We start from the raw sequence: 12,687 nt of genomic DNA on the forward strand, positions 1-12,687 counted from the left end.
CAGTACTAGTCCTAGGGAACTTATTGACCATATTGAGACATGGGAAATGGAGCACATTGACAAAACATAAGTATAAAAGTGATAAAGAGAGAGACCAAGGACAAGTAGAATCAATTAGTTTGACTAATTAAGAGAAATATTTAACCCTAAAGAGGGATATAAGATAAGAAAAAGCAACCATCAAATCAAAAGGAGATGAAGCCATATGCACCTCAATTTTGTTCCAATCAACATCTATAGGCAAAATAAATTTTTGAAGAAGAAAAAAACTACATGAAGGAAAAGCATTCGTGTGGAAAAACAAGCCACATCACAAAATATTGTTGAAACAAAGGACAAAACAAAGTCTTTATCCTTGTCACTGACTTCAATCACTGCTACTGTAAGTAATGTGGGTATGATGAAGCCTTATTTTGGTGCAAAAAATTCAAAAATACAATGCTATGTATTGTAAAATGTGGTGTAATTGCAAAGCGTTTTGGATATGTACTATCAACATGTGCTTGGCCTAGCATTAAAGGCTTTGAACCTTAATAAAAAAGGAACTGTGTGTTTTGTTTCTTTTAGAATGAATAAAGAAAAGAGGTTTGAAGGATCGTGTGAGAGGAGGTTGGAAGAGGTGGTTGAAGCTCATTTTCTTCTTTATCTTCTCCATCGAAAGATTCTTTCTTTCTCTCTTGGTCTTGCACAACTCTTGCTCTCTCTCATGTGCTTCTAAGTTTGATCTTGAGAGAGAGGGCAAAAAGAGAAGTGAAACATATGCACAAAAGAAAAGATGTCTAAGATCCAAGTTAGAGCCATTAGAGACACTATATCTCTGGTAAGACTTATGCAAGTCCCTAGAGTGATTAAGGATTTTATTTAATGAGCAAATGATATAAAGATTATACGAATGTTAAAACCAAGATCAACTTATATCTTGGAAAAAATAGTATGTTTGTTAAAATATTTTTTTGTAAGAAAAAAAAGCTATCACATAGATACCACTCTCACAACTCTCCTCTTAATATAGCATCATAGGTGTAAGTCATCCTCAACAAGAAAAAATAACAAACCATTGCATCATCAAGCATTCAACACACATGGCTTTTTCTCTCGGTAGTATCAGCAAGAATTGATGAGAAAGAGTTAACATAATGCACATATTCTTATAATCCAAACTTTGCTAAAAACATTTATACTAAAAATTGATGCTTGTGATTGCATTTGTGAAATGCTCAATCAAGGTGGTCATGATGTGGTTTCTAAAAGCTGTGGAGAAAACATGTAACATGTATACGAAAATGATCTTTTGGCTATTGTTTATGCTTTGAATAGAAGCATCTAAATGATGTGGAGAAAATGTATGACATGTATGAATCTAAGCTTATGGCATCAATGGTGCTTTGAAGATATGGAGGCAATATCGTTTAAATCATCAAAGCTTGAAGTATTTTAATCAAGCAATAACATGAGAAACATGCATAATTATTGTTCACATTTTGGTTTCTAATTATGTATACTTTTGAAAAGCATAATGTAGTCATGTACATACTATTAGAATGCCTCAAATTGCAACTATCATAATAAGTCATGAGAAAGGCTTTTAAGATATGGATTACATTTATGGCAGATGTACTAATTTTATGAAAATTTGGATAAGTCTACTACTAGAGATTCTCATCAAATATGATTACCTTTTCATAAATAATCACGTTTATGTTGCTTTGTCTTCAAATGTTATGAGCCTACCTATACATAATATACAAGATGAGCACCCACTTAACTACATGTGCATACTTAAGGCCATGACATGATTTTGATCACTATTGTAATCAAGTCACATTTGATAAGGTCACGGCATGATTTGATTCATTATTTGGATCACAACATACAAGAATATTTGTTTAACTTACCTTTGGATTACATGGTATGCCTTTTAAAATCATCTTAAATATGAATTCACAAGAACTTTTAGCATGCTTGATTGAAGGATCAAAGATTATTGTAAAGCTTTTGTTATTTTCCAACCTCAAACTAATGGCCAAATAGAAGTGCCAAATTTGGACATTTTGTATATGTTTAAATCTTCTATTAGTGGATATCATTTTCAATTTTAAAATTATCTAGCAATACTATACACTCATAATGAGAAACCTTCAAATGTGATTTCTCTAAATTTATACTAAAGATACATCTTTTTGCTACTAAGGAGTTTGCTTTAGATTCAAAACAATAATGGATCAAGTTCAAGCTACTTCATGAGCTACAAAAGAAATAACTCCATACAATTGAGAAGACATTCAATCTTTAAAAATGGTTAATATGTTACGTTAAAATTTAGGAAAACCAATTAAAACAAAGTTCCAACCAAACTTCATTCAAAGTTTCTTTGGACTGCTTAAAATAAGTAACAAAATAAGGGGATCTTTTACAAACAAGCTTCCTACTCATTGAAACGTAATCGCCTTCATGTAGCCTTGCTTAAGCCTTGCAAGGAACCAAAACTTGAATAATCTATCACACAAGCTTAGTAAAAAAAGGATAACATTGGATTTAAGCCAATATTTATTTATACATATAGTATATTCTTTGAAATAATTAACAAAATAAATAAGTTTCCTACAAACTTGAGCTTCTTGCGCATTGGTAAATACATACTTCCTATTGCATAAGCTTGCTTAAGCATTACACGGGACCAAGACTTGAATAAGCTATTACATAATATCCATCAAAGGTAAAAGAAACCAAACAACTCTTTGAACCAAACAAATTATGTATTATAAGGACTAAACATCGAAAGAGACATAACACAAACATCTATTATAAGATTCAAAAGTTTACCTTCAATAGATGTAAGAAGGATAGATAAGAAATTCATAACTACCCTAACATCCTTCAACCATATAAAAAAAGCTTTTTAGTCCACAATAGTTGAATCAAATGCCAAGGGCTATCCTAACTCAACAAAAAGATGTCTATCCTTTTCAACTAATTATGTCATTCTTTATAATTAAAAAACCTTAGGAAGAGTGCATTAAAACTAGCCACTAGTTAATGGTCATAAGGTTTAATGCATTCACAGAATGGTTTGGAATAGAGAATATATGCTTCCATCTATTCCAATTGGATGCTTATGATTAGAACTCAAGTAAATGAGCGTTAGTGTTGCTCACAAAAAGGATTAATGCCTTAAGAGTGATAATTAAATTCACTAGAATGGATAACTATAATCAACAAGATGACATGATAATGAGAAACTTGTGTAATGTTTGACATATATGTTTGCAAAGAAATCCTTTGACAGGATTGTAGGATTGTGCTTGTAATATACTTGGAAAAACTTTCAAAGATGGTGGCATTACAAGATCTCTAAATTTTAAGAAATTTCTACATTTTAGGAGCCTTAGATTGGTTCATGAACACTAATTCTTCTACTATTTCTCCAAATGAAACATCATTTTAAAACTTATTTTAATATTGATTGATATTCAAAATGCTCATTATTGCCACAGCGTGGCTTTTAAACTTAGCTCAAACCCATCCCACTTTTTTCTCGTTTCTTGAATGTCCCTATACTATGACCACTACCATTGCCATTACTTGCCTTCTTTCTTTCGTTTATTGATGATAGGTTTATACTATGCCACATGGATTTTGACTATCTTTTTAGTCATACAAGGATTTGTAGATTTGTTTTAGGGTACCAAGTAAAAGAGTAAGAGCCAAAGATTGGCTATGATTTGCAGCAGAAATAAGAATGAAGCAAAGCTTAGATCAATACCATGTGAAAGTAAGGGCAATTGTTTATAATATCTGTCTGTGATATCAAAGAAAGACTCTGCACCTCTTGACCATGTGTCATGTTGGACAATAGTAAAGGCAATTGTTCTGAGGTTTACAAAGGAATCGGTCTGACACAAACAATGTGCCTGCCTCAAATGTGTGTACACTTCCATATTACTTATGGAACATGAACAGAGCTTTGAAGATTTCTGAACCTACATACACTTCAGTTTCCCCACTAGCTCATGTTTTGGAAGCTCCATCCAACATCCTCTAAAGCACAAACTTATAATATTAAATTAATGAAACTGTAGTCCTGCTGCAACTAAACAGCTACAGGAACTTCTTGATGCTTTTCAAAGATCTCTTAGAGAGGTACTATATTTACTACAGGCAAACAGGAAATTGAATAGAGAAATGGAATTGTGCACTTTGAAATGGCATCACAACAACAGACAATAATACATCATCATCTTATTGTGATTCTCAAGCTCTGTAATCGAAGTTTGCACCATGTAAAGTTCGGTACGAATCTCTTTACAAATATGTTTGGCAGATGACAAAAGGAAGCACTGGTGTAATCCAGTTAAAATAAGAGAAAAACATGTGATCACATAACAGCACCACAAAATCCTTAGACATTTGCGCTGCCAGCAATCCCAACTTTCGGACTAGTTGATGAAGCCATGACCTTCTGAGATTCTTGCAGCTCTGCATCGTGTTCATCACCTGTTGTCTCAACCCGCTTATAGACTACATCTTCAACACTGGTATCTGTTGTTGATGAACTCGATTTGCCACTTTTACCACTGCAAAACCAGTTTGGCTTGTATTTAAATTTAAAATGTTTTGAGATTGTGCATTAACAAACGTGCAGTGTGCCATAGTTACACATTAGGCCCCTAGACATAGACAGTTTAAGGTTTGATCTCTTTTCCTATAGCTAAAGAAAGGACACTTGCTAATAGACTTTTTGAGAGACAAAATGGTCACCCATATTTCCGAAAAAGTCGAGGAGTATTTTGGAAAGCAGGTGGCAATAATGAATTCGGCAGGAATGGATGCCCGTGCCTAATCGGTCCGGCAAACAAAGTGCCATTTAGAATTTCTAGGACTGGATGCCTGCGCCTAACTGGTCCACTAACGAAGGGCTGGCTGCAAAAATGTGCTTCGTATCTTACAAGTAGCAGAAATCTATCCAGTCATGCAGTCTCAATGACTAGCCTGCCTTTTTCCAAGAACCTAATAACCACAGCTGAAACATTATTTACAGGGTAATCTACATATCAAATGTAAAAAGCAACTACACTATTTTCCTCACCTGGCACTATAGATCACAAGGCCGATTGCTACTGTCGCAAATGCTACAAAGAACAGCCAATCCACCTGAAGACACAGATTAGAGTAACTGAATTATTAATTATCACAAAGATTTGATGACAGAAATTGGCATGCAATGGAAAACACGTATTACATACCACTTGTTGATAAGCAAATACACGAATGGCAACTGCCCACATGTCCGATGTGAGCAGGGAGAGATTCAATAGAGCAGAACCACTAAGCTGTCAAAACATATGGTAAAACAGGATTAGAACTCGTGTGCCTTTCTCTGTGAAATATAGGCACCTGAAGGCTCACGAGTTACAAGAAACATATCTTCATGCAAAAGGGAATCTAAGTTAAACCAGTGAAATAGTGGATAACTTATGTTGCAGGTTTTAATCTTGATGAATGCTTGAAATTAGTAAACCTAAATAACTGATTGCCCTCCTTAATAGTCACAGAAAATTGTACTGCTATTTCCAGTTTAACAGTAACCATGGATGTATTATGTGAGACAAAAGTGCAAGCCCATTCTAAATTGGATATTAATGTAGTACTGCCATGAGAGTAACAATGCAGTCACAAAATATTTCTACTGTTTTGCACAAGTCAGAGTTGGAAACCCTTCAAAGTTGAGAATTGGAGGAGTATCCATATAAGAGTAGAGTATTAACAAAAAGTGTTTCCCACCAGCCTATTCATTTGAAAGTTGGGTAGACATTGCCACAGATTTTTCTACATATAGTCAAGGATTAATGCCAAGTCCACCTCATCTTTCCAGGATACCCAATGAAGGACCCAGGGCAAATCATGTCCATTAAAGATTTCACGTTTCTCTTCCACCACCCTAAATGATGTATTTCACACAGATTGATTGTAAATTTAGTAACCAAGACACGGGAACCTTTGATGCTTTCTTAAGAGCCTGCTAGAGAGAGACTAACAAAACTCTTCAATATGTACATTCTGCAACTCAATACCAACCTTCAGGATTAGAGGTACAGATGAGTAGAAAAGGAAAAGTGATACAGCATATCCTATGAAAGGAAGAACCTGCACTGCATATAAACAGCAAGCATTAAAAATTGCATGGACTCCACCTAAAAATTCAAGCCTCATAAACATTAAGCAACAACTCCCTTATTAAGAAAAGCTTGTATCTGACCCTTAAAAAGTCCATGTTGCCCTTCCAAACAAAAGAAAATGATAGCAGACATCCAAAATCATCTATCCCTTGCAATCCTTTATATCCCCTTTACGACATCAACAATCTCCACTACTCAAATTGAGAAAACACTGCTTTCATGTGACTAATTGAAGATACTGCCTTTCCAAGATTAGGAGACTGTTAGGTGGACTCGTTTTATTCTGTTTTTGTCTCCAATCATCCACCCCTATATGAAGAATGATACCGTGTTTTCCTCTAAAGTAAGTTTCTTTTATTTTATTTGAAATGACAAGAGGGCATTATTCAATGCTCCCAGACTAGTCACACAAGGAGGTAGCTACTTCACAGAGCAAGTTCCTTTTCAGTGGGCTGATTTTTCCACACCATGTGGGCTGCAGCACGGACCCTGGTCTGTTGAAACTGCCCACAGGATCCTGCAAAAGGGGGGGCAGGATTGGGGTGGTGGTGGTTTGGGGGTTGTGTTAGTTTTGCTATGGTGTGTGCTTGGGGGTTGTGTGGTGTGGTGTTGGGGGTTGGTCCAGTAATGTGGTGGAGTAGCTGATATCATTACTAGAATATGCATGTAATTAATGACTACATGTACAAGTCAGACTACATGTGAAAATGCTTCCCCCAAGCGTGATTCAACTAACATCATTACTAGAAAATGCATGTAATTAATGACTACATGTACAAGTCAGACTACATGTGAAAATGGTTTCCTCAAGCGTGATTCAACCATCTACAGCCTCATACCTGATCTCTTCCAAGCACAATTATTGAGCAGCCTACATGGTGCTGGTTAACAGCAGGAGAACTACAATGTAGAGTTTCCTCGCACTTGAGGCCTCTAAGATTCTCATGTAAGTCAAACTGCCACATTCCTATGGTAGGATACAGAAAGACCATCCAGAGGTGGAGGAGCTCCATTAGTCACCTGAACTTACTCAAAGGATGTAAGAGCACTCTCATAGAATGTGAGAAGTTTCAATGGAGGCCTCTACAATCAGAGTCATCTAGTTTGCTATGACCTTTGGAGAGCTCTAGTTGCAGGATCTATAAATTTGTTCTTCTGCAAGAGCATCATCTCCTTAAGGATCAGTGTTGCATAAAAACATGTTTCATACAGTTTCTTTCATGTGCAAGTGTTTCATACTTACAAAATACGTCTCTAGCAAAACTTGAATTTCTAAATAAGGAAAAAGAAATCTAGCTTTCCAGAGATAAAAAAGCCCAGCCGTGAATTGTTCAAAACTTAGGAAGAAGTTTAACTTTTCTATTATCCATAAAATTCCACCATAAAAATACGATGGAATTTTCCTACTATTGATCATAATTCATTGACATATTCCAAGTTATGTTGCATGTAAATGTCTTAACTTGTAAGCAACCATTTCTTATGTACGAAACCTCCTGTTTCTGAAACTCCTAGTGAAACATCTCCCTAGGATCGAACTTGCACACAAGACACGACACAAGTCATATCCGCAAATAAAAGGGATTGGACATCAGACTCACCTCCCAGCCATAGAGCCAGATGGGAACACCCCTCAGCCTCAAAGCTAGCAACACTTCTGGTCATGACCACATCCCAAGGCTGGGCGTCCCATACCACCCACCCACACCATTCTAGTGTATGGATGCGTTGGCCAACAAGCCAAGAGTTCAAGAGTGGTGATCACACAATGAATGTGCACAATAGGGCCTTGAGTTCTATAAATAGGAATTAGCTGCCCTAACCCTGAAGTTCTCTTAGTGCATTTGCACTAAGTCACTTCATGACCACTGTGACCAATGCTATTAGCACCCATCCGGATGTCTGAGGACGTAACACCTAGCTAGATTGCTACCGATTCCATTGACCATAATGCAAATGTCTTACCACAATGAGCCACACATATAGTCTCCAACAAGTGCGGGCTATTGAGATTCAAGCAAGTGTTTGCATCAACATGGAAAAGCAATGTGTTCACAAAGTGCAGGATTGGGGTGTCTAAAAGCTGGGCCAGTTTTCTTGGGCCGTGATTCAAAGGGCTGACACACTATCCAGCTTGTTGGCAGTTTACACACCCAGAAGACAAGAAAGGAGGATAGGTTTCCGCCACCTTGAGTGATCATAGGGAAACCCAGAGATCAATTGAGAAGACTTCCACATGGTGGAAAACTTTAGAGGGGAATACTTACTGACTATACAGTCCATGTCAGAGGATAGGATCCTTGGTTTGCAGCTGAGTTTCGTAGATCTGCTGGATCTTTGCAGTCCTCTAAATGAGAGAGAATGGAGGGGGCTCAAATATTCTTGAAAATTGACAGTAAAAAATCTATTCTGCCAAGAGTGCTTTCAACTTTTATTTAGAAACATTAAATTTGTTTGCTTTGACAAAAGAGGGCTGGTAAGTATCATCTCAGGCACTAATTTAATTGACCATGAACTACTCCAAATCATATTGACAGGAAGAGAAAGAGGTCAGACTTCCAACATCAGGATACTGGAGCATCTCCCTAAGATGGCAATCTCAGGCATCCTTTTCCAGTCACTTGATTTGGAGCTCTAGATTTTCAAGGCAGGACCATGGGACTTGCAGCCGGGGATTTGGATTAATAACTTCCAGATATTAGCTCTTTCCTCAGAAGAGATGGGCAGCAGGAGAACCGTTGTCCCAGAGAGAGAAAGGGCAATTGGGCCTTCCTAACATTACTTTAAAGAGAGGGCACAAGGAGACCCAAAGTAGCTTAGAACAACAACAAAGGTTGAGCCCATGCTAGGTCAAAGTATATATATCATGCTAAGGCTTCCTTTGGACTCACTCACGTGACCAAAGCATTTCTACCCCGCACAAGCCTTGGACACTCCGGAGAGAGAGTGAGACGAGTGAAGAGACAAATCCCTCACACTTTAGAAAGAGAGATGAATTGACAAGGAGAAAAGGCACCATTGCTCAAACCCCTCAAGAGTTGGGATGTTGCTACACTCCCTCTACCAAGGATCCAACAGCCAGCCTCCTACATATTAGATAGCTAGACAAACAACATGGCAAATACTAGGAGAATTGGGTTTGAGAATGAGTACATCTTTAAAGGCCCCATTTTGAGAGGAATTACAAGACTGCCCTGCTTCTTTTATTTTTTTCGTGAAGATAATTGAATTAAGTAGTAAATATTTACATGACACCATCAGGTCAACATTCTCTCTGTATCTCTTACATTCTATTACATCAGACCATCAGGCCAGCATACTCAATCTCTCTCACATTGTCTCTGTAGAAATTTACAAGATGTGAGCAAGCTCTCAGAACAACCTATTACATAACCAATTCTAATAAATCAAACAGAAAGAACGGCTGGAGTAGAGCGAACAATCGCCAGCCAGGGAGCAGCAATGTCTGGAAGGACCAGGTCAGCTGACATCATAGAAGTGATTTGCCATAACACCAATCCACGCACACGGGCCACATGCCCATGGATACCCGATGCCGAATCAAAAATAAAGGCATTGCGAGTACGCCATATGTGCCACAGGGCTGTCCATCTAAGAAAATGGAATAGGCAGGAACAATCTGAAGACAAAGATGGCATACAGGACATATTTCCCATAATCCACGAACGAACTGGTATGCGGTTCTGGGTCACCAAGAACCACACACGGGAAATGAAATTCTAGATTTGTCGCACAACAAGGCAAGAGACAAAGAGGTGAAGCAATGTCTCATCACATGTGGTACAAAAAACACAGCACCCTGCAGAGATCTTTCGGGCATGGAGCACTTTTCCCGTTGGAAGACCCCCAATGAGTAGCCTCCACATGAACACTTCACCTTGATACGGAACCTTAGACTTCCAAAGCTGGACAAATCTGTCCCACCACTCCTTTTTGCTATCCCTGAGATGCCAAAACTTATTAACCTTCCTCGTGACCCATCTTTTAGCTTTCACCATTTGATGATATATCTGATTCGCTGACCTTTTCTGAAAGCCATCAGGAAGCACAAACTTCCAATCACGCCATGGATGCAATGGCTGTAACGTAGGCAAAGGAGAGAACCTCTGAAGACAGTCTTGTATTGACGACCAAATGTCCCTGTTTACACAAGGCACCCTAAAGTACTGATGAATACGCCTAAAAGAATAAAGGCGGGGCTGCCTAGGAATAACCCTATCACAGACTGTCTTCAACCCTAACCTAGCCATCCGATTAAACTTATATCACTGCAAATCTTTGTGTGGCCAATCCAACAACCTTGAGGAAGCCAGTATTTCTCCTTGTAGCAAATTTTCCTCCTTACGAATATCTGGAGGACGCCAGACAACAAAACAAAGCATCTCCTGTCAGGAAGCAATCAAATGAGAAAGGAGAAAAGACTGGGAGACCTTTATGGGCCTTGTAGAATTAAGCACATGCCACTAGGAAGCATGAATAACCGTGCTTCCATGAGAGATGCCAATCTTTTCTATGAAGAATTTGGCAATATCTGACCATGGATGACACTGAATACATAGACTCTACAAAAGGGACAGCCTAAAAGCCACCATATGCAAATTAACATCCAACAAAGCTGCACCCCCCATCCTTTTCGGAGTGGTGACATGCTGCCAGGAGATTCACATCTACCCCAAACGATTGCCTTTCTTCTTCCACAGCATAAATCTGATAGGCTGGACCAAACCCAAAAGGGACTTCATAGTCCAAGGCAACAATGGCAGAAAGAAGGAAATCATATTGATCATAATGCATTGAGCCACTTTTAGCCTAACGTGAAGAGGCTAACTCTGAGAATTCCAGTGCATGAACCTGTCATGGATTTAGGATGCCATCCAATCCAACAAAGCACGGGGAGCAACCTCCACACCAATAGGATATCCCAGGTGTCTAGTTATATTGCCCCCCGGGATCACCATTCCATTCCATCCCAAGGCCTGTAGATCATTCTCCATATAGGAGAGAAGGGTGGATTTCTAAGTATTAATGTGAAGACCCGATGCCAAAGCAAAAAGGTTCCAGGCCACCATTGCCCGATTGACATTAATAGGATCCGCCTTGAGGAACATAAAAGAATCATCTACCAAAGATTGGCCCACCGCCAGGAAGAGATAACCCAACTATCTCACCTTGAGTTGCCAACTTATCCAATAATGAGAGCATTGGGTCAGTTACCAAAACAAACAGCAAGGGGCTGAGTGGACAGCCTTGCCGAAGAGACCGAGATAAGGCGATTTCCTCCGTAATCCCTCCATTAAGAGCAATATGGGCCACAGCACCCTGACTTATGGTATCAACTAGAGAAATCGTACGGGGGCCAAAACCCATTGTAGACATTAATTGCCACAAAAATGACCAACTAACATGATCAAATGCCTTCTCAATATCTAGCTGAAGCATAACAACCTGCTAGCTAGAAGCTTTGGCATAATCAATTCCCAGCTGGACATTCAAAATGTTGTGCATTATATTCCGAGCTTCAATGAAACCGTATTGACGTGGATGAATGAGGTGCGGAAATACTTTCTGCAATCTGTTGGCAATAATCTTGGAGAAGATTTTATATAATGATCCCATAACTGAAATGGGTCTCCACTGCTTCAAAGAGGTCGGAGAGGGAACTTTGGGCAACAACCTGATGATTGCAATCTTCCAATTTGAAGGCATCATACCCGAGTTCCACACCTGCTGACGCAATCGAGTTAATGGGTCCTTGAGCAATTGCACATTGGCTGAAAACAGCTCATTAGGAAGCCCATCCCAGCCTGGACTTTTCCTTGGAGGCAAGTGAGACAGCATTTCTTCCACTTCCTCTTCAGAAATATTGGCCTCCATTAAATTCACCCATTCTGGTTTGACCTAATTACTAACCAGGTCACAAATGTATGTTCGAGCAGAGAGAACAGCATCTGAAAGGATCTCTTGCGGACCCAACAATGCCCTATAAAAGTCAACAGTCATCCGAGTAATGGAGGCAGGATCAGTCACCATATCACCTTGCCCATCCTTTAAGCGCACAATATTTTCCCGGGCGTATTTCTGATGCAGACGAGTAAAAATTTGATGAGCTTGACTATTGTTATCATGTAAAGCTTTGGCTCTGGCTTATAGTTTGTATTTCGCATACTCCTCTTCCTAAAGAGATTGGACCCTGCCTTTCAGCCATTCAATGCAAGTGAGCAAGTCATCATTGGAATCCCCAGTCTGACACAAAGCCAAGGAATGAGCTAATAAAGCTTGAGCATGTTGCGATTCAGCTCGAAACAAGAAAGCATGCTGAATACCATATTGTCGGGATAAGGCTCATGCATTATCCCTAAAAACCGCCCATGCTTCCATCCCTCTTGATAGAACCTTCAAGCTAAAAGAAGCTATCAGGTGCTGAACATCTTCCAAAAACTGATTTTGCTGCAAAAAAGATTGATTAAACCGAAGAGGCAAACGGGTAAGG

At 38.8% G+C, this 12,687-nt stretch overlaps 1 protein-coding gene across 3 annotated transcripts in view; it reads right to left on the reverse strand.

Annotated features, from left to right (window-relative positions):
* Positions 1-3,804: 3,804 nt before the first annotated feature.
* Positions 3,805-12,687, reverse strand: part of LOC148009479 (uncharacterized) — a 223,115-nt gene continuing 214,232 nt past the window's right edge. For all 3 annotated transcript variants that reach the window (XM_087672326.1, XM_087672327.1, XM_087672328.1), the window contains 4 exons: positions 6,076-6,144; positions 5,244-5,330; positions 5,087-5,151; positions 3,805-4,574 (listed from right to left, as the gene is read on the reverse strand). In XM_087672326.1, coding sequence (XP_087528452.1) covers positions 4,400-4,574; positions 5,087-5,151; positions 5,244-5,330; positions 6,076-6,144 — 396 coding nt within the window. In that variant the 3' untranslated portion in view covers positions 3,805-4,399. The remainder of the gene's footprint in view (positions 4,575-5,086; positions 5,152-5,243; positions 5,331-6,075; positions 6,145-12,687) is intronic.

Source organism: Lygodium microphyllum, chromosome 30 (assembly GCF_053477565.2).
Source record: "Lygodium microphyllum isolate KBCC chromosome 30, Lygodium_microphyllum_v1.1.10, whole genome shotgun sequence".
Classification (NCBI taxonomy): domain Eukaryota; kingdom Viridiplantae; phylum Streptophyta; class Polypodiopsida; order Schizaeales; family Lygodiaceae; genus Lygodium; species Lygodium microphyllum.